The 23,180-nt window shown below is 41.1% G+C and overlaps 1 protein-coding gene across 1 annotated transcript in view; it reads right to left on the reverse strand.

Moving 5' to 3' along the window:
* Positions 1–7,507: 7,507 nt before the first annotated feature.
* The window catches only part of KCNH6 (potassium voltage-gated channel subfamily H member 6), a 203,958-nt gene continuing 188,285 nt past the window's right edge, over positions 7,508–23,180 (reverse strand). The window contains exons 8-14 of the mRNA XM_083147475.1: positions 15,801–16,053; positions 15,421–15,614; positions 14,944–15,043; positions 14,510–14,800; positions 13,962–14,133; positions 13,672–13,870; positions 7,508–10,897 (exon numbers count right to left, since the gene is read on the reverse strand). Of these exons, the coding sequence (XP_083003601.1) occupies positions 10,634–10,897; positions 13,672–13,870; positions 13,962–14,133; positions 14,510–14,800; positions 14,944–15,043; positions 15,421–15,614; positions 15,801–16,053 (1,473 nt within the window). The 3' untranslated portion in view covers positions 7,508–10,633. The remainder of the gene's footprint in view (positions 10,898–13,671; positions 13,871–13,961; positions 14,134–14,509; positions 14,801–14,943; positions 15,044–15,420; positions 15,615–15,800; positions 16,054–23,180) is intronic.

The raw sequence follows: 23,180 nt of genomic DNA on the forward strand, positions 1-23,180 counted from the left end.
CATACGTACCTGAGTGTGGGGATAGCGTACAGATTCCCTCGCCAATGCTTGGCAGCGGTGTAGCCAGAGGCAGAACTCTGGGAGGCAATGGAGTCATCTGCTGCTGGGCTCCTGCTCCCAAGGGGGCACCTCTCCTCCCCTGCAAGTTTGAATCAGTTAATTGAAAGCAGTTGATATTGCTAATATGGCTGACTCCCCCTTCTAAAAGCATTTTTACAAGTGTCACACCCTGTATTAGATCCCATGACCTTACTGGAGACATACACCTTACTGATTGAGCTATTTGGGGGGGGTTGCCTCTGGGCAACTGGGATAAACTTACGCCACTGGGTGTAGCTAGGTGCCTGGAGCAAGGGCATGTTTCCTGCCCCCCGATTTGTCATAGGCGGGGCTCTTGCACGGCTAAAAGGGGCGCGGCCTAAAATTATACCACACACCATAATGCCCATTGCACATTTTAGCAAACTTTGTAATACCCATTACACACAAAGCCACATGCCAATTACACATAAGGCCACACCTGATGCACATCACATACTATATAACAAACCGTAATGCCCATTACATACTATATAATAAACCGTAATGCTCATTACACATTTTGACACATAAGTGCCACTTACCTACATGCTCATTGCTAGGAACTTCATGCTCGATGCCAAGGGGGACTGAAATTGCTCGTTACCAAGGGGGACTGAAATTAATCGTTGCCAAGGGGGACTGAAATTGCTTTTTGCCAAGGGAGACTGAAATTGCTGGTTACCAAGGGGGACTAAATTAGCTCATTGCTAAAGGGGACTGGAATTGCTCGTTGCCAAGGGGGACTGAATTCTGCTGCAGCCCGCTCCCCCACCCAGCTTCCTTGCTCCCGCTGTGCCTGGCTGTCCGCCGCTATTTTCAATTCAAGTCTCCCGCTGGACCGCTAGCCAATAAATGCTCACAGTCCAGCAGCCACCAATGCTGCTTCTGATTGGCTGCTGGACCGCAAGCACCAATTGGCTAGCAGTCCAGCGGGAGACGTGAATTGAAAATAGTGGCGGCCAATAGCGGGGGAGCAGGCGAGCTGGCGGTGCATGCACAGCTCCGGCACCCTGTGATATTTTGGCGCCCAGAGCTCCTGCTCTGCCAGCTCCGCCCTCTCTACGCCCCTGATGCTTGGTATAAATAAAAATATGTAATGCACCCCTAATAATTTAAAGTAATTAATATGGCATATGCTCTTTTATAATTAAAAACATTACTTCCTCATCTTTGTGACCACCGCTTATGCTACGCTTGCAAGCCATAACTTTACTAAAGGTAATAGATGGTGGCATGGACCTAGGAGGGTGGGGTACTTCCTCACCATAAGTCTTTACGTAGAGGTTAAGTAGCGGCTAACATAACTGGCGTAACGGTGGCCGCAAAGATGGGGAAGTTCCTTAAAAACATTAAATATTGACCCCTCAATCTTAAAACTTAATGTGTGTCCTCTTAATTTATAATCCCATGTGCACTATTTTAATTTAAAAAATTTAGATGCCTTCATCTTTTCCATGGTGTAGTGGTTATTATTTACCATTTTTGATTCATATACAATATGTCATTTATGAATTATTAGGTATTTATGTTAATTTTTGTACCTTTTTATCTCAATTATTTACCTTGTACCTTTGTACTCATTATGTTCTATGCCTATGTACTATACTCCTATAAATAGGAGTTCTATATAAATAAATATGGCGCTATGCAAATTTAGGAGTTCTGCCTACATTATAGCTGGGCAGTCAATCAGGTCCTAGGTTTGATTATTCATGTAAAGCCCTCTACACACTAGGTGATGTTGTTAATAATATCGGTCAGAAAGGGCAATGGTTCCCAAACTTTTTCAGTCCAAGGCACCCTTTGGGTCTTCATGCCTTTTTCAAGGCACCCCTAATAAAACAATTAATTTTATAGCGAGGTTGGTGGTTGAATGAAGAACTGCTTCATTTGTAGTCATTTGGAGTAGCCGAGCAAAACTGATCATCATAAGGGGCCTACACAAGCGGAGATGCTGTAGCATTCTGAATGATGCTAGATTGCTCAGAACACAGCAATGTGTCAGCGATGTGTGCTGAGCGATCTGTCAGGGCCGATGTTCTCCAATGAGAACACTGGTCCCGACTGATTTAATATCCAGCATGGTGAATATTAATTGCCGGGCGATAGCGAAGAGCGGCACCATGCATCACTATCGCTATGGCCCCTACACACGTAGTGATGTCCCCATCCTTGCATCTCTCTGTCCCTACCAGTCTTCCCATCACTGCTGCATCTCTCTATCCCCCGTCATTCCTACACCTCTCCATCCCCCCATCACAGCTACACCTAACTGTTTACCATAATATTAAAATATAAAGCATAAAAAAATTAAATAATTCCCAAACCTGCACATTTTCTATCCTAGACAGCAGGTGGGTGGCAGTCGACGGTCGGGTGGCAAGGTGATGGCCACGGCGGGCGGCAGGCGATGGTCAGGCAGGTGACAGGGCAATGGCCGGGGTGGGCAGCAGGGCGATGACCATGGTGAGCAACAGGGTGATGTCAGGGCCATGGCTGGGTAGGGAGGCTGGATCCTGTCTCCTACCCTGCAGTCTGTGCGTCAGGCACTCCCGGTGCAGGCTGCAGGTTAACATATTGCAGAAGCCAGCCATCACAACCTGTGCTGGCTCTGCAGCACTGCTGGCTATGACATCTGACAGTGGGGAGAACAGTGCTGCGGATCGGACTGCTGACCGATTCGATCCACGGCTGGAGGGTGGCTCTTTTAGAGCGGGGAGCCTAGGGGTACTGACCCCCAGAGCCCCCACCTTAAACCGGCTCTACTATAACTCCCCTGTCCTGGACCCACCCTTGCCAGTAGCTTCCTACTGTGCAACAGTGCCTCCCTGTCAGGAGAAACTTGTGCACACTCCTGCACTGCGTACACTGCCGCGTCTGACCCCAGGCGCAGGTAAGCGAGGTCATTCCTCCCTCCCTGCTGCCGGGGCTGACTGTCTTTGACTCCGACTCGCTCAGTCCCCACCTCCATCTCAGCACTCAGTCCCCGCCTCCCTCCCGGGAGTAGACAACCAGAAAGTTACCATTTCTGCTAGAGGCCAATATGTTTCAATTTAAAACTTAATATCATACATTACTATTGAATCAGTATTAGTTGAAAAATTATTGAGAAACTGGGAACTTATATACAAAAAAAAAAAATTTCGGAAATGTATTGATACTTATTCCTTATATAAAATATAGAGGCAATTTAGCCCTTATTTCAGACCACTACAACATTATATTTCACTACTTTTCTCATTGTTTATAAATTATAAATGTTATCTTTATGTCTTTGTCCAATGTCTGTCATTTGATCCATTAATAGGATCATCTTTTAGTATTAATAAAGTTTACATTTTAACTGATACACAATCATAGAAGGTTGTGCCCCACCCGGGAGACTTTTTCTGATATCCTCTCTTGGATATCACCCTTTTTCCACTTGTATTTATCCTACTCCCTGGGAGCACCTCCACAACAATATAATACAATTTATCTATTCACCACGTTGATTGGAGTTAACCTTCTCACCAATAACCAAATTAGCCCAGTGCCCTTGGCCTTCATCCCATTCCCCTTTTCCCTTGTCTTGCAATTTATATACAAAACAGAAGGGGTTTGCAGGTGCACTATGCACTCATTACTGCTAACATGTATTCCTTTTATAATTAATTTATGAGGTTTTTAGCATACATTTGGCCAAAGATATGTACCTGCCCACCAACGTTAAGGTCACCTCTTTAGAGCAGGTCCCTAGCACTATGGGGTTCACAGCTATATATTATGTTTGTGATGGCCTGGGGTGGTTTTGCTGGACTGGTTTGGGGATGTTCTGTACCCCAGGCATGAACCCCATAGTGCTAGGGACCTGCTCTAAAGAGGTGACCTTAACGTTGGTGGGCACGTACATATCTTTGGCCAAATGTATGCTAACAATCTCATAAATGAATTATAAAAGGAATACATGTTAGCAGTAATGAGTGCATAGTGCACCTGCAAACCCCCTCTGTCTTGTATATAGCTAAAAATCTCAGCAAGGTAGCACCTCTTATTACAGGGTGTGCAGTCTAGGGCCCCCCACTTCCCAAACTGGGAAGTTAGCAATAGGTTTACCCCACAGCTAATTTCCGAGCCAGAGCAATTCAATTAGCAGGGTTTACCACACGCATGAATGCCTGATATCGGACAGTGTGTGAAAAAAAAACATAAAAACAAATAGGATAAGGGCGTATTGATGGAAACTGTGGCTATGTAGAGTTGGGAATGTGGCATACCTATTTTCAGACTAATCTTTTACCCAAGTATGGGGTTGTTGCAAGTGTGCACTGATGATGATTATGGGGTTTTAACCCCTTTGAGTGGTGGGATTTGCTGGGGCAGCACAAACCTACCAGGGCAGGTTTGTTCTGCCCCAGAAATACTCACCACTGAAGGGCAGACACTGCCTTCTGCAGCAGCCCCTGCTCCCCTGGGGCTGCTGCTGGCTTTGGCTGAGAAAGTTCAGGGCACCACTGGTGCACCACCGCTAGGGGCACCCACTGACACTCTGTCCCTAATATGTGTTATTATTAGCATTTCTACAAGACTAGAGATCAGTGTAGGTTTCTAATGTGGTATTATATATATGGCGCAATACAAGTAAAAAAACAACAGCTTAAAACAATACTTTCATTTTTCACTGCAGCTTGTTTTCTACAGAAATAGGTAGGCTGCATAGCAAAAGTATGTAAGGGCCCCCTATTTAGCGACTGATGGTGATAAATGGATGTAAAACATATTACTTAGACAGTAAAGATGGGCCCCCTTCGGCTCTGGGCCCCATAGCTGCTGCACCTATGGTAGTTACGCCCTTGGCTGGATGAGTCCGATTTCTGTAGAAAACGAGTTACATTCGAACAATGAAAGTATTATTTAAGCTGTATATTCAAAGCTTTATTGTTTAACATTTGAATATGCTAAGTGCATGTGCCTGGGTTCTAGCCACAGACCACAACTACATTTATTTTGCTAGTTATTATTTTCTAGGGTGGAATCAGGGATTGGGACTAGGCTGCTAGGCTGCTAGCATTCCCATAAACTATACTAAAAAGCCAATAGGTATTGTAACAGTACAAAACAAAAGTTTACATCTGACATTTGTTTAGTAAAAGTTTCTTTCTTTGTGTTAATTTGTGATCAAAATAATTACCAGACAAAATATTTGGCAAAAACGTATATTTATTAAAGTTTTTTGAATAGTCGCTATAACTTAAGAATAAAAACATTCACAGTTTTTCTAACGTATGGGTATCATTTGGTGTCTGAATCCCAGAGTTATCCCGGCAATTTTTCGGACCTGTATCCTGGCTCTCAGCTGGTAATTGGCAGCCACCAACCAGTGTCTCCATAAGCTCCACTGAACTCTATCAGGTGCAGTGTAATATGGACAATATGGGAAATGTTAGGGGTTTGGGTAAGAGTTTCAGGCAAAGGAAAATAGTTAATTGGACATGGTGAAGAACAAACAACCTTCAGTTTATTCAACCTATTAATTACTGGAGGCAATAAATGGGGATGAAGAGGGTGGCACATTTATAGTAGATTAATGCACTACAAATATTTTGCCAAGAGAGTATACTTTAAAACTACTAACACTGTGTGGGTTCACAATGGTTACAAAGAGTAATAATAAAGGAAAAAAATGTGGAGTTTAGTGTCCACCTAAGCTCTGCTATTTGCACTTAACAGGGAATTAAAGTGTCACTGACAGACAATAGAGACAGCCATTTTGATAGACAATAGAGACAGCCATTTTGTGGGCTGGACCAACATTTATGAGAATTTAGCCTATTATTTTCCATAAAAAAAACAGTGACATAAATGCAGAAGTTCATGGGCAAATTTTCATAAGCTTTTGTTCCTAGTGAAATGAGTAGGCTGCATTGTCACAAAACTTGGGACTGATTCAAAGTTTTACGATATTGTACAGCTTCTGTGCAATACCGGTAAAACTAATATACTAATGCAGCAGGATGCGTCTGAGGAGAAATGATGCCTCCTGAGAGTTTTATAAATCTGAGAGCCGCTTCCAAAGCCACTGCATAGAATCAACATCGAGATCATTGGTAGAGATCATTTCAGTATCGGCTATTTGAGTAAGGTAAAGCTTAGTCAGACTGGCCACCTCCTGCTGCTTGTGAGTCCAGGAAATGTGCATTCTCTGGTACAGCTCCCACAACAATCAAAGTAGTATACAAACCATCAAGTGTACATACTGCTCTAAATATGGCCCCTTGTTCAGTGTCCAAATGGCTATCTTTACTGTGTGCATGACATTAAAACTTTAAATTTACATTTCTCTGTAGGCTAGTAGATGTTATAGATCCCCTTTCCATATATAATATTATTTGGATTATAAACATTTATGATCCATTTTTAGGATTGTGTCCATTACCTAACATTAAATAAGTATCTATTTCATATAAATAAGGTGCTACTTACCAAAGGCTCATATGAAGACAATAAAAACAGATTACTATGGTAACAGTTACTTGTATGAAATAATATGGAAATGAGAGATGTGCTTGTTGTCTTCTCAGAGGACAAACATTTTATTTTATTTGTGAGAGCAGAATCTACCAAGTACTTTTATGTTTGATGTCTAACTTTTTTTTTCTTCAAAAGGAATACTATCTTGTTAAATAACGCATGGTAAATAAGACTTCTACCTTCAATGAGTGTATGTGGGATGTAACTTCCTGTCATGTTTGTGCACTGCTGTAGCCCCATGTCTCCCCATATATATTAGCTTTGTGTGTCCTTTGTTTGCAATATACATTTAGAAGCTAACCATTTGGCTCCCGTCATAGCTGTCAGAGTCACATGATCACAGTTGTCAGAGTCACATGAACACAGTGGTGCTTATGGGATTGCTGTAAAATGAGCAGTGCAGTGCATATTCACCATTGACGGGCAACTTAATATGGTAAAATACATCACATGTTCGTGGGACTGACAAAGTGAAAATTAATTGTGATGTTACAGTTGTACTGGTTACTCTATCATTATTCTCTCTCCTTACACTTAGATATTTCTATCTATAACCCTATGCAGGTCTTTGTATTCACTAAGCATAGCATTGTATCTTATGGTATACTGTACATCTTCACCAGTATCCCCCATGTGCACCAGAATGTCATCCTACAGTTTTGTTGCAGTTATGTCGCTGTACTTCCCAATCTTTAACATTCTCATGAATTTGAGATAAGGAGATATAGTTGATATTCTTTAATGTGTTAGATATGTTGCAACTATGGGCCAAATGTAATAGGGTGAGAGTTTCAGAAAGTGAGAGATTTTGGGAGAGTTTTCCCATGTTTTTTAAAGCAGCAATCAATTACACTGCAATACCAGGTTGATTTTCCCATGTAATTGATTGCTGCTTTAAAAAACATGGGAAAACTCTCCCAAAATCTCTCACTTTCTGAAACTCTCACCCTATTACATTTGGCCCTGTGTGTCTATTATTGACATTTCTTTATTGCAAGGTGTTTAAGTTGATCCCAGATTGGCCATAATATTTCTACGAATGCGTGTTTGTAGCAAAATTTGTATATTCCCCCGTATGCAGAATTTAGGCATCTTTGTGAGTAAACCATCCCTATTCATGTTATTTGGTTGATATCTTTCATCATCAACAAGGTGCACTTACACTAACTTTATCTTTGATGTAAAAAGATTTGTCTGAAATCATGTTTTCAGGCATCTCTGCATAGTTCACAATTCTTTCAGCAAACGTTAGAATTCCTATTGCGCCTTTTCAATTGCTAGCTACAACTTCAATGCGTATTTACATACACTTGATTCTGAAACATGCTATACGAATACATGCTCCAAAAATGGGTGTACATTCAACTGTGTATCAGCCCTTTAGTGTAATAGCTTTCTTTTTAGGAACCTAACATTATTATTGAAAGGACTAGGCCATAAATTAAAATGACCCTAATCGCATACATCCCACAAATACATTTATTTATAAATGAGTTCTCAATCTTGTTGGATTTTGCAATACATTAGCTGACCCGCCATTCCCATTATATTTTGTTAAACACCATTTGTGAATATATTAAATTTACGATATGCCTTTTGCATGATTTAACTGTTACATGATTGTTACTGTAACAGTCATGTTTTGCCACTGATTACAAATCACTGATGTCATATTTAACAAATGCGCTGTACACCGATGTGACAGACGACACGAGAACTGTTCCCAGTTAAATAACCTGTGACCGTTGTGGTAGTTCTACCAAGATATACTGTACTTAGTAAATATACACTCTGATCACAAGTCATAATTTGACTATTCAAACATACAGTAACTGTGCCCAAGTGGTAAAGGCCGAAAATAATATCAAGATCTTCAATTAGCTGTATATTTAAATGGGTTGTACACATTAGAGCTACCCTCATTTGTTACCACTTCCCTGTTTATCAGTGTTGTGGTTGGCACTCCTCTAGGATTACCGCTGTTTCTTCATATTCTCCATAGCTCCTACACATTTTGAAACTTCTGTAACTGTCGACCTACTGCATGTCCATTATATGTTGTTGAGCTATTTTCTGTCTACCTAAACATTGTATATCTACTGCACCACACTTTAATAATGGTATGGATACTGGTGGGCAATAAGCTAGGCAGTTTCCAAATGTTCTCTTCATGTGTTTCGATACAGAAAGGTATCTCTTTCAAGGGTGCCTGGCTTATTGCCCACCAGTATCTGTGGACGCCTGTTTCGGTTATTAACATTTTGCCTTCATGTCTACCTGTTTGTGTATACTAAAAATCTGTTAGGAATCCATGATATTTTATGTATGAACTTGTTGTATTTAAGTTTTATATAATAAACAATGGAGGATTTATCTTCTCTTTTGAGGACCAGATCCACTGTATGCTAGTGAATGAAACTGACCATGGGGAATTGATATATGGATGCTGGCGGATATGTGGATCTAAGACCTGTTTATCAACAGCAATACTTAAGGACTATTGTTATGTCTACAGACCTGCGTGCAGTTTGGTGTTACTTGAAACTGTTTTGTCAATTTCAGTTTGATGACACTTCGTCATTGACACAATGTAAAAGCTGCTTCTTTATCAATAGAATTTGATGTTACTGTTGTATTTAAAATTCCTTTGATCGGAGTCAACGCAAAGAAAATCCTACTAAACAGACTGAGGGAAGATCAGAAACTGCTTAAAGTATAAGCGGTGAGTTGGAGGGTTGCTCATATGTTCCTAGCCAAATGGCTGTTTTCTCCAAAAAGAAAAAACCTAGAAGAAAGCTTTACACTCAGCTACCAGAACCCTCTAATAAAGCGACTACATGGTACATAATAGTCTGTTTGTTCTCCTGAATGTTTTATTGGATGGAATACATTTTTTAAAGTATTTTCAACTAGTTTCTGATATTTTTGAGTGCGAAGCTTTCTTCTGTTCTTCCATTGTCTAGGCAATTCCTAGAGAGCTGCTTTATTACGAGTGCAACACAAACCCTTCATTTTTATTAGCTGCTTATTCTTGGTATCTTGTGTTACCTGAGGGTTTACTTTTGGGACTTTTTGAAAATACACATTGTTTAAAAGTAACTTATGCTTAGATCAGAAATATTCAATATGCAGGTGACTTAGAATAGATGCTAGTAAATACCAACCTTTCCGTCTGAGGTATCACTCTCTGCTGTGGTGCTTCTAGCAGAATATGGTCTGTATTTCAGCACTGATGTGCAGACCAGACCTGTACTAGAAGCATGCAGCAGAGAGCAACACCCCAGGCAGGGAGGAAGAACTGCATGGGTTTTGAAAGATGCAGGGTGCTAGAATGAACACCACAATATATGAATTATGTGCAGTAATATATTCCAGGACAAGATGCAATATCATAACTTTAAGTCACTTTTAAAATTATTTTCTAGGAGTATATTACATACGTTACAAGGAAATGTATCCCGTGAGGCATTGATGGAGAAATACTTCAATGCACTTTTTTTTTTTTTTTTTTGTGTGGTAGAGTTCCTGAAAATGTTTTATCAGTTGTTATTCTCCTGCAGTCATTTTTACTTTTACTACTCCCATATTATATTTCCCATACCATGAAAATGATAACATTACATGCACTGTGTACAGTATGTTCCATGATGGAAGAACTAATTATTTCTTCAGCTTTGTATCATTTCCAACACTGAGGCAGCACAGCTCTTTCCTGGGCATCAAACAATTCAATTTACAGTATCTCCAGTTGTCAGACACACCTTAGGTCAGTCAGCGTTAGGAACTCATATAATTTATTTTTAGGAATATCAATTTTAAAGGGGCAGATACCCTTTTTGTAGAACATGTGGTGTCATCATGTTGAAAGGTCTAATCTGACTTCTGGAAGTGCCATCCTATCTCACCTCTTCTTCCAGTATGGCCCACAAGAAATCTATCCTATGCATAAATGGGAGGGTAAACTCAGGCTAAGACATCTTTCTCCCCTCCTCAGCCCTGTATTGAAAACAGGTAAACTTCTTAAGTAGCCACCTTTATGGCTCTAACTTCCTGGGAGGACTGGGTCTGAAAAGTGTCTTTGAAATTCCAGGTCCGGAGGAGAAGGGCACTCCAGGTGCTCTGGGAGAGAAGGGAAGCGGAAGCCTCCAAGGATAGCTTGGGCGTGGGTTTCTGGTGGAAGGCCAATGTGGAATGTGGGATGTCCAGGGATCAGGCCAACAGGTTCCAGGGAGCTAGTGCTGAGATGCATAACATTAGGCTTTAAGTGAAGTGGTTCTAAATCATTGTAGTCAGTCAATCCTGGGCTCTGCAAAAGAAACAGGAATCATAATAGTGGCAATATACAATTGTGGTGAAAAACATGTCTAAAATAAGCAATACTCAATTGCTTACACATTGGTCATTCAGAAAAAAAACCCAGACTGTTTAAAAGGAAAGTAAAATAAAATAAAAAATGTTGGGCATGTCATTTGGAATGGTCCTCTCTTATTGCAGAAATATTAATCATTTGTGTGGTTTAGGTGGTTCTTCATAGTCCCTGTTTTTGGCCACTCCTGTTATAGCTCATATACATTGGACATGATAAAGAGTACAGAATGGCTTAAGGCAATGGTTCCCAAACTCGGTGCTCAAGGACCCCTTACAGTTGACATTTGCCAGGTCACTGGCAGGAGCACTGTGTGTCACCAGCTTTTACATTTAAAAAATCTACATGTAACCTGATAAACATGAACTATTAGTCCACCTTGAGGTCAGAGTTGTGGGATCAACTGCATAATAAGGCCTACACACGGAGCGATGGAAGCTTTGTGTTGAGTGATCTAGCATCGCCTGTGTTCTTAATAGAGAGAACATGGATGATGACAACATTTATACTGCATGTATCAATCTAGTCAGGCGATAACAACACATGATTCTCTGTCGCTGGGGGCCCTAACGCACACAGTGATTTGTGCTTAAATTCTAAGCGATCTGGTAAAATCTAAATAGATCACTTAGAAAATAAGCAAAGATCGCTACGCGTGTAGACCCCATTAGACTGATACACTTCTCACTGTAATTCTGCTAAACGCAGTGCAGTGCATATGCATGCTCAGGAAATTACCATGTGTTGGTAACGGACACTAGGAAGATTACATATAATGGTATGCTGCTCTTCAGGCTTAACTAATATAGATTCTAGCAGTAAGTTACATGGTTACATATGTACAGCCATCTGGTAGTCTATTTAAAATCTTCCCCTCAACTGGATAACTGGACTGGATAACTAAAAAACATTTTAAAGAATTAAGTCATCATTTTATTTCTGGTTGCCAACAGTGTGGTGGCTCCCCAAGTCCTGCAACTTATCCAGCCTAATGGTGGATAAAGCACATTGTGATGTCATCATGAATATTAGTGATTACTGTAAACGACTAGCTATGTGCAGCTTTGTTGAAAGCTTTGTCAAAACGCTACATGCAACACCTTCCAAAACTCCTGAGATTACTGCTATGAAATACTGCTGCCAACCCCCCTTGATATGCCAGCCACAGAGCGCCCTTTGGTATGTCAACATCAGAACCCAACTCAATTCTTACCTTCATCAATCATCAGCAGGCTCTGATCACACAATCAACACTCCAGTCACAACAATGTCCATGGTCGGAAGTAGGCTGACACAGGTGGGTTGGAGCAGGAAAGCAAGCTTGGTTGCAGCACCTGTGACATCAGTGCCAGTGCATCACTAGTTCTAAGGCCCGACCTGTTCAATTCCCAGACTTAACCCATCCAGGGGTAGGCTCCCAGTTGGGGTAATCTACAGCCAATCATCCTTTGATCGACCATTTTATCACAATGGACACATTGTGCATGACTGCGCTACACCATAGCAAATGGTATCCTTTTTTTTATTTGCTTTTTTCTGAGTAGCTGTACAGTAATTTACAAAAATAGGGATTATTTTGTAAAATATGTGCAATGCTATATAGAAAAAGAACAGTGCATGCTTCATAAGAGGAAGAAGGTGATTGCTGCTGTTATTATGATGCTAAATGTTCATCAATATTGATTAAAATGGACTTCAGGTCTATATGTGTAACTATTTCAGTAACGACTATATTATTCCTCATAACATTTTGCAGACTCATCTCATGACTGGATAAGAGTATAATATTATAGCACTAAGGGCCATATTCAATTGTCATGTTGCACCTGATCTCCCTTCTAAAACTATGGCAGATCGAAGGGCGATATGCAATTAATATTCATTTTTGCGCTGATTGTGCTCATTAAGGTCGGGTTTAGTCGCACCTCGAAAAAAATAGTCCCATTTGAGCACTTAAACGAGTGACCTTTTGTGGACTTCAGCGCGCCATCTCCGGGCAGCCAGATGCACCTGAACAAAGCTACATTTTAATGCAGCCCTAATGTGTTAACTTGTTTGGTATTAGTTTACCTTACAATCGATTATTTAAATATATAATAAAGTAATTTTGTTACATAACAAAATGCTACTAATTACCACACTGTTGTTAGTGAATGGCAATGCTTATTATTGAAAATATAATGTATTCAGTAGTGCTGAACTGTATGTTACATGCATTTTATATATCTTATTCTGATACACGGTGTGGTCTTTATGGAACAGAATACAGTGCAATGTACTCACACATATAGTGGCCTTATTGGACTGTCTACACTCTACACAGACTGTGTGCATTTAGCATAATACCTGATACTGATAGATTTCAATTACATTTTTTCAGGCATCATGGTTTGTTTTGAGAGCCAAACTGCATTATTGGCCTATGATATTAAGGCATTTCTAGTCAGCAGAAATAACGGTCTTTACCCTGTCACTGCCAGTAAGCTCCAGAGAACTGATGCTATGAAGCTGAAGGTGTATAAAACAGTCGAGATCAATGATGGTGAGATCTTCATCAATTCTACTTTATGTGGGCAAGGCAGAATAAATAAATATGGTACTCTCTGAGATATTAGTATGTAAGTATATTTTGCAGTTATTAGCAATATTTATTTCAAGAGAGTTTTTCATCATAATTTATATAAACATATAACTCTCAGTCCCAGTCTACTTACCTGGAGCGGAGAGACAGGGGAGTCTGTTGGGAGAGATGGGTTGCTTCGTACAGGCTCGGCGCTCTTGGATGCTGAGTGATAGAGTCCTAGGGTGTGTGAACTTGGAGAGATTGGACTATATGCTGGGGGTATCTGAGAAAGCTGTCTCTGCAACAACTGCAGGATTATATTGATATCTGAAGACATTCTAGACTCCAGCCTGTGAAAAAAAAACATTCAAAACAATTAAAAATACTTTGAGATAAGTGACTTGAATTGAAATTGATTGCTAGCTAGATGATTATTCCTACCTGTCTAACTGAACCTGGAGGAGCTCTAGACGTGACTCCACCTCTCCTGGCTGGTCATCGGGAGGGTCCAAGGAGTTATGCACCATTGAAATGTGTTGGTGGGTTTCTGGACAAGCAGCTTGTCGGGGGTCACCCCAGAAACTGAACAAGTTAGGTACCTCAATAGGGGAAGCTGATGAAAAAATAGTAAATAAGTTTAATTTATATACAGCACTTTCTCCAACAGGACTCAAGGCGCTTATATAGTATTATAGAAACTGTTGTAAAAAAAGGAAAAGGAATATCAAATGTATAAAAGAGAAAAAAAAATAGATGAAAGCAAAGCAGAATTTGTTTTGGCTTATTCTAAAATAATAATAACAATCAAAAGTAGTAATAATAATAATAATAATAATAATAATAATATACTGGTCTGTAGACCTTTAGTGCAAGACCTTTCCTACAGTACATTAAAAAATAAACATAAAAACTCAAGTCTATAGAACTATAGGGTGGTATTCCTATTAGAATTAAAAATAATGTACATCAAATTGTCTCAAAGCATTTACCTGAATAAGTTTCCACTGTCTCCAACATTTTCCTGCCACCCTCTCGGCTGCTAATGTTGGCCGTAACTAAGTTCACAACAGCTGGGATGAACTCCTGCTTCTCTGCGGGGGCCAACCTGTCTATGCGTTCTGAGTTTAATGGTTTGGTTTCATCATCACTAGAGTGGGAGCAGGGAGTTGTGCTGCTCGCCATCTCATCCCACTGTTCCCGACTCAGTGGTCGCTGAAGGTTGGTCAGTTCTGAATAAGTGTGATACTGTTCTGCGTCAGAAATCACATCATCTAGGCCATCTGGAAGAGATGGAGGGGCTAATTGTAAATGAGATATTTCTAAACATTTGGCTTTGGTGTATGAATTGTTCAATAGATTATACTGTACATTTCATGTATGCTCAGTTTTAAACAAATGTGGAGTCTGCATGCTTTATTCTCACCTTGCTTCTTCCGGCGCCTCCCTGGTTGTTTGCACCTACGTGTGCGGCGATAGCTGCAGTTAAACTCTTCACTTGTAGGAGACCGGGGAATACTGTCTGCCTGATAGAAGTAAGAGAGGCAGCAGGTTAGGGACAACAAAAGAACAGGGAGAACACCTTTGCTTATTTCTGGTACTGTTCTCATGAAGCCCGATATTTGTTACTGTCTTTGCTGTCTTTTTATAAAATAAAATGTCACATTGTTTTCACAATCTGGCTGTTTTTTCCTTATTTATGTCCTATGTGGCCTAAAAGTGCCCTGGTCTTCTGTAGGACTTCATCCATATTCACAACCCCTTGCAGAATAGCCTCTCTGCTGACATCACGAATAACCTCTTGCAGAATAGCCTCTCTGCTGATATCACGAATAATCACTTGCAGGATAGCCTCTCTGCTGACATCACCAAAATACATGCTTTCTCCCATTATTCTACTCACATCTCTTAGGTTGAAGGTAATCTCCAGGTTGCTCCAGAAACAGTCTGAGAAGGTTGGATACATGTCTAAAACCTCCAGCAAGTCTTCTCTTTGGATCTTATGAAGATCACAGTAAGTCAGGGCTCTCACATCTGCATTTGACTTTCCAGGACGCGCATATAGGCTGATCGGTTCTCCAAAAATGTCATTTTTTCCTATTAAAGAACAAATTGATTCTTAACACAAATATTTCTGCTAATTTCTGCTTAGAGATAAAAATCTACAAAAAGAACACAACCTTTATAATTTTCACTGCATAACATTAAAGGATGCCACTTTCTATTTGACGAAAGTACTTAATCACATTTCTATCTAAAAGAAGACAAAAAACACATACTTACCTAAAATAGCCACTACAATGTCATCTCTGAGTATCTCAATTGACCCACGGGAGATGAAGTATAAGGTGGTTATTACATCTCCATAGTGCACCAAAGTGTCCCCTGGTGGTGCATGGGTGGTCTTGAATTTCATGGACAATGCCCGCAAACATCCTTTGGTAGCTCCTCGGAAAGCTTTGCAGTTCTGTAGGAGTGTGCGATTGAGATGCAGACATATATCTGCTTGGAGGCACTCTGGAAATCCTTTCAACACCTGTGCAGGATGGAGATGGTACAAAAAGAGGAAGAAGTAGAATGAAAACAGGAACAATGCAAGGGGAAGACAGGAATAAAAATACAAAAAAAAAATATTTATAACAGGAATTTAAAACTACATACAGATTGTGATACAAAAATAAGAGAAAACTATAGGTAGGGTTGTGATGAAGAGATGAGGATTAAATATAATGGGAATTAAAAAGAGATGATTAAGAACTATATGTTGTAGGTAAGTGATGAGAATGGGAGATATAAAAGCTAGGCAATGGTGACAGAATATATGTCTGCAAAGAGGATATCACTGCAGCATAAGTAGGACTTGGCAGAGGAAGATGAGATTGCAAGATATGTAAAGTTTTAGAAACAAAAGGAGGGTTAGAGGCACAGGAAAGGAGACAGGATATAGAATTTAAAGAATTATAGAGAGAAGATAGTGTGAAAAACAGTCTATACAGGGGAGGGGGCATTATCCTGCAATGTCATCTCCTTTTCAGTGACAGGAACCAGCATTGCAAGAACAAGTCTCAGGAGGTAGTCCAGTATCTCTGGGGGTCCTGGGCACGCCCCCAGAGTGAGGGAGTAGGGGATTTCCATAAGGCAGCGGCCCCATAAATACATTTTTGGGACTGTGGGTGGGGCATTTCCTGTGCAGTAATGCCTCTTTCAATGAGGCCACACAAGTTTCCAAGCATGTGCGCCTTCTGCACACAAGGGGGTTAATATTGGCCATACCAGGTGTCAATGACCATGATTCTGCCACTGGTGTGAAATATATTGAATTTATACAAACACATTCCTTTGTGTAGATCCATTCACCTGAATGGTCAAGGATTGACATGCAGGCTGTAATATCCGTTAGTGAGTCCTTATACACCACCATTGGACTCACTAACCGATATTACAGCCTGCATGTATCAGTCCTTGAAAATTGCAGCAGTCTGATGGCAGGACCAGTTTCCGGCCTTATATGCCTGTAGTTGTGCATCGGAACACACAGCCACTTGCAAGGAAACACACATGACACTCCCATAACACGCCAACTGAACTAATAATTTTTGCATACATCGCTAGCAACCATCATACCACTAGGGTTTTCGTAAATTTTGCAAAAGATTGCTGAAATATGCGAAAATTGGCATTGCATGTGGATTGTGTACAACTCAAAGTAAGGACCATAGAGTTTAAGAAAGAACAGTTACTTCAAAATTCAGAAAGAGGAATGATCACTCTCAATATTAGTAAGAAGTTATCAAGAGGGTTATATATTGTCAGCGTACACACACTACACAATCTGCTGTACAATAAAACATTTATCATATACAGAGAATGTTACTCCACTGCATTGTAGATTGCATCTCATCAGTGCATCATGTGTGCAGCTGAGTTTGGGAAGATGGAACCATAAAATGAATCAAGCACAATGGTCGTGCAGAATGGTATCTTCTATAGGTATTAATGAATGGAAGGGGATGGGAACGGGGGTACTTAAGGAAAGCTGGGCCTCAATGAGCAGGGAAACTACAAGTGAAAGCAATTAAAAGAAATAATTGACAAGTTTCACCAACAGCACCCCTACCCTGCAGTGCTGTGTGCGGTGGTGTACTCTGCACCACCCTAGTTACAGTCCTGATCAGTAGAAGGGATGAGGGTGTCACACGTAGAGATAGAAAAAGGATATGTGTATAGTAATGAAGAAGATGGAGAAAGACGTGAATGGAATATGTTTAGATGGACAGTAAGAAATGGCAAGAGATAGATGGCAATGAAGAGAAGACAGATAGTTACATTTGAAGTATCTGCAATGCTACAGGCACAAGAATAGAGAAAAATGTACTTGTCCTAATAAAATTAGGTACTACGGCTTGATTGGGTCCATGTATCAATGCAAAAGTGCATATATATATATATATATGGCAAGGCTCATATAACAGTCATCTAGAAAACAGGATTTAAAGAAGCAGCTGGATATAATGGCCTGTTTGAGACCAAGGTTATGATATATATATACTGTATATACTGTATATGGTTGGTTATTCCCCAGGATGTCTAATTGGTGTGTCCTGATGTATTGTCCTCTAGACTAAACCTCTATAATGCAGAATAGATATAGATACGATCCACAGTATGGAGGGGTTTCTTGTCCTAAGTTGTGAAAAGGGTCAGAGAGCCCATGACACAAAACCGGTGTAAATGCTTTTAGTGTGATAAGTTGCACGGACTTCAAAAGAGGAACTGAATTATGCTTTACCTGTCCTTTACTAAACCGATTCTGCTATCATTAATTACATTCATAATGATGGATATTACAGGGAATTCTACTAAGGCCTCTCCACTTTTTGCTATAGGAATGTCTAGAATACTGATTGCATAGATGCCAATATTTTACATTTTAGAGTCAAAGAACTAATTTATATTATAGAATTTAACATCTAGAGAGAGATGCCAGACTGTCTATTGACCTAGTGGTTTGGTTTCTTCATCACTGCCCTGAGTTTGGAGTTTTTACTTCATAATCAATGCTATTGACACAGCTTTGCTATAATTTTATATAGTTGACTCACAATAGTTGCTGTTAAAATTTCCATATAGATTCGTAGCCCTTCATATGATTTAGTGGCAGGGGGGGTTCAGCAGGCACTATCACCACGCTTCAGGGAAGAGGGGGTGCGGGCGATACACAGGGATTGACGCTGAGGGGGGGGGGCAGCTTAAGCAACCCACAGGCGTGCCGCTGATGAACAGCGCATGGAGGGGGGGGGGAATCACAGATGGTAGTCAGGCGCGGGGAGGGGGGCTCATGGACTCACCTGCTGTGGACTGGTCTCACAGCCACCTGCTGCCGGGTGGGCTCAGGACAAGGCCTGAGACAGGCAGCAGCAGAAGACAGGGGAGAGCCGGTGATCTAGTGTTATGACCGGCGCCGCACCTACTCCGCCTATTAAAGTGAGCGGTTAACGGCACATGGGGGGTCAGCAAATTGCATGACTATTCCGGGGGGGATGTGGGCTGAATAGTGGAGAGAGAGCTGAGCTGTACTATTGATTGGCAGTGTGCGGTGCCGCCCTCCATTGGGTAGCGCCCTAGGCAAATGCCTAAGGCTGCCTAATGATAGCTCCGGCCCTGCTCGCAGGGCTCGCTGCGCTCGCCACGCTTCGGGCTCGTGGCTCACTGCGCTAGCCACACTATATAAAATCATCTCCACGCCGACGTGGATAGTGGGGGTATGAAAGGGTCGGAGGACGCTTACCGCCGCCCCTCGCGGGCTCGCTGCGATCGCCACGCTTCGGGTTGGCGTTAATAGTGGCGGTGGCGTTAACGATGGGGGTGCATATAACATACTAATCACCCCATCAGGTTGCATGTACAATTAAATGATCGTTTTGATTGCATCGATCGCATCGCATGCCATTTTAATGACATGCGATTTTAAAATTGTACAGTGCGAAAATCGGGTCCCATCGCATACCATCGCATACCACTAATTAAGGCATGTGATTGATGCCGGGCTAGGAAACAAGTACCTAAAAATGTTTGTTTAGCAATTTCACACCTATTTTGACAAATTCACTTGGCAAAGGGTTAATGCTTAGAGCTAATCTACACAAATAAAAGAGTTACTAGTGTGACAGCTTGCCAAGTAGTCAACCCAGTGGCAAACGCAGGATTTTCAGAAGGGGGTTTCCAGAGGGGCGGAGCAAAGCACAGAGATGGACACTTAGGTGACCCAGTATTTACCGGGTCATTTAAAGTATTATAGATAGACATATACATATATATATATATATATATATATATATATATATATACATACAGGGGCGTCAACAGCAGTGTAGACCCCTGGGCATAGCAATGTATTGGGGCCACTACTGATCCTCCAGCGGTAGGGGTGGGGGAAGCTTTGATGTCCCCCGGGTGGTAGGGGGTATTATATCAACTGCTCAGCATGTAGCGCCTGGATCAGTAATTTCCATTAATTACCCCTTTACTGTACAGATGGTGGGAGATGGGGTGGGAGAAGAGGGCATTGGGCTGAATGAAGGGGCCCTGACACATAACTTCCAGGGTGGTAGAGGATGTTTAATATGCAGAGGAGGGGTGTATAGTGGAGTGGGCATATTATTCATAATTTTCTGGTGGGAGACAGCTTGCTTGACTGCAGATATCTCCAGTTCCCAGAAATACATTTATTAGATTTTAATGGATTTAAAAATTAGAGAATCTCACCTACCAAATGGTACTGGGGACTAGGGGATCAGACTTCAGGAGGCAGAGCAATCTGCCAACGAGTATATAAAACTACATACCAGGTGTGTGGAGCTGGAGCAGTAACCAGCTGCTGGAAGGCTGATATCTCTGGTTCTGGGAACAGTAGAGATAAGCTACTAGTGTCCACCAATGGGGGAGAGTCCCATCTTTTGGAATATACCCTCAGAGAAACTCTGAGTCAGACAGAACCTGAAATATCTGACTTGGAAAAGCAATTAACAGGCTTGGATGGGGACCACTGCTTTGAAGTCAGATATCTCCGGTTCCCAAGGGCCGATTTTTAAAATTCTTGTACCCATGGAAAGAGGGGACCCTCAGCTTTCAGTCTAGTGACCATAGACTCCTGGGGGGGTTTCTGGGTACCCAGAAACCCCCCCTGCGTGCGCTACTGCAACCAACTACAATGGTATTCTAAAGGCTGACAGTCAATAGGTCAACACCATATTGTTGACATAAATTTTTGGGGGACTTTCAAAAATGTTGGCCTTTTTCATATTTTACTATCCACATGCACTCCAAATGGGAATGGCATGAAGCAGAGTGAGCAAGCGCAGTACATTCATTTTACAAAAATAAAAAATGACTGCTTGACAACAGACCTTTAAGTAACTTTTGCTGTTGCAACTTTCCTGGTTTATTGAACCTGGGGCGAAATGTAATAGGGTGGGATTTTTTAGACATGTGCGATTTTTGGTTCAAAAACTGGCCGAATTCGCACGTTTTAAAAAAAAATCGCACGTGTAATAAGGTGCGATTCGCGGCAAAAAAACGCACTTTTTGCAGCGAAATCGCACATTTTGAAGTGGCGATTTTTTGTCACACTTCATTTCGCATCCAGATGTTTTCCCATTGCAAAAGCATCTAACTTGCACATGTAATAGGGTGCGATTTTTGGTAAAGGTTACCAAAAATCGCCCAAAAATTAGACCAGATTCTGGCTGGCGAATTTGACAGAACCATGCACAGATCATTGTGATCTGACCGGTCAGCATGGGCAGGGGTCCTGGGGGAGTGGGGACCCCCCTAAAGAAGGGTTCCCCCCTCCAGAACTTACCTGCCCATGCTGAAGCCCGGGGCTGTCCTCGATGCCCCTGGGCGGTGGGCATCGAGCTGATAAATGGTGTAAAAAGAAAGCAAAACTATTGTATACCGCTGTGGAACTACGAGTCCCAGCAAGCCTGCACCACATGCAGGGACTTGGAGAACCACAAGTCCCAGCATGTGGGGCAATAAAGGGCCAACTGGGACTTGTAGTCCCACAGTAGCACAAATAGTTAAATAAATACACACACACACACTGACAGTAAAACTTTATTTCACACGGAGCCCATTCATCCATACTTACCTATGTTGATAGAAGATCGGTCCCCTTCTCCTGTAGAATCCATAGTGGGGTACCTGTGGAGAGAAAACATACTCACCAAACGTACTCACCGGACATCTTCAGCGCTTCTCTGGGAGCCCTTTAGCACTCTTCCCACGGTCTGGTCTTCTGTGTACATCTGGGGCTCCGCCCCCAGACCGGGACTTAGGCCCGCCCACCAGCCAATGATGGTCGGGAAAACCCCCATGCCGGACCATCATTGGCTGGTGGGCGAGCCACTTCAAAATGTGCGATTTTGCAGCAAAAAGTGCATTGTTTTTTTGCCGCGAACCGAACCCTATTACATGTGTGATTTTTGAAAAACGTGCGAATTCTGACGTTTTTAACCAAAAATTGCACATATAATAACTTATGAGTCATGACTATAAAGATGTCACAAATTCTTTTAAAATGATAACATTTATTATAAAAAGGGATATATAATTTTTTTTTTTATAAAACATACATAGGTATATTTGGTGAGGAACACAAGTGGGAGAGGGATGGGATGGGGCAACAGAAGCAAAAAGTAAGTGGCTTAATAATCTATTTGGCATAAAAGTTTTAGCATTCAGTTTAAAAGACCACAACAAGTACTTAGCTCGCCAAAAAAAGTTTTTTAAAGTCCTTTCCCAGGTTAGGAACTATGGAACAGAACATCAGTCCAGAGGCGTAATAACATGGAGGATTAAAGGATGGTCCCAACGCATTTCGTCCAGCTATGGACTTCTTCAAGGGGAGCAGATTAGTCCTTTGTGACATTTTTATAGTCATATTTTATAAGTAAGGTTAGGCGCCTGTTTTCTCTCTATACCTCCCACATATATATATATATATGTGTCTGTCATTTTTCATTAACCAACCATGAGTGCCGCCACTTTGTCTGCATATATATATATATATATATATATATATATATATATATATATATATATATATATATACAATACTCCAAATGGACAAAGGCACTCAGAGGCTTGATGCTGGTGAAGAAACTGGAGGAATTTTTATTCCACACGGAAACGCAGCTTATTTCAGTCCTGAGTGACAGGTCCTTCTCTTGGTATATATATATATATATATATATATATATATATATATATATATATATATATATATATATATAGGGGTCGTGAGGACCGGCACTTAGCGCATCCAGCGTAGCAGCTGTGAGGTGCCTTCCACAAGATGAATATAAAAGGACGATTTCCAAATAATTGAAAACAGGAGGCGGCACTCAAAAAAAACGTGGATAACTTGTATTTAAAGCATAATAGTGAAGAAACTGTCAGTTTATATATATATATATATATATATATATAAATGTGGGGGGAACCCCTTCCTGCGCTATAGAAATAGAAGCAGCACCTCTGAAGGGTCTTCTGTTAGACAAGACCCAGACAATAGAAATGGAAAAAACAGGGGGATATCAGAGTGCGCTAAGATACAATCAATAACAATTTAAACATTTGGTATTTAATATAAAATATATA

The sequence above is a fragment of the Crinia signifera genome, chromosome 6, assembly GCF_055691185.1.
Source record: "Crinia signifera chromosome 6, ASM5569118v1, whole genome shotgun sequence".
Classification (NCBI taxonomy): domain Eukaryota; kingdom Metazoa; phylum Chordata; class Amphibia; order Anura; family Myobatrachidae; genus Crinia; species Crinia signifera.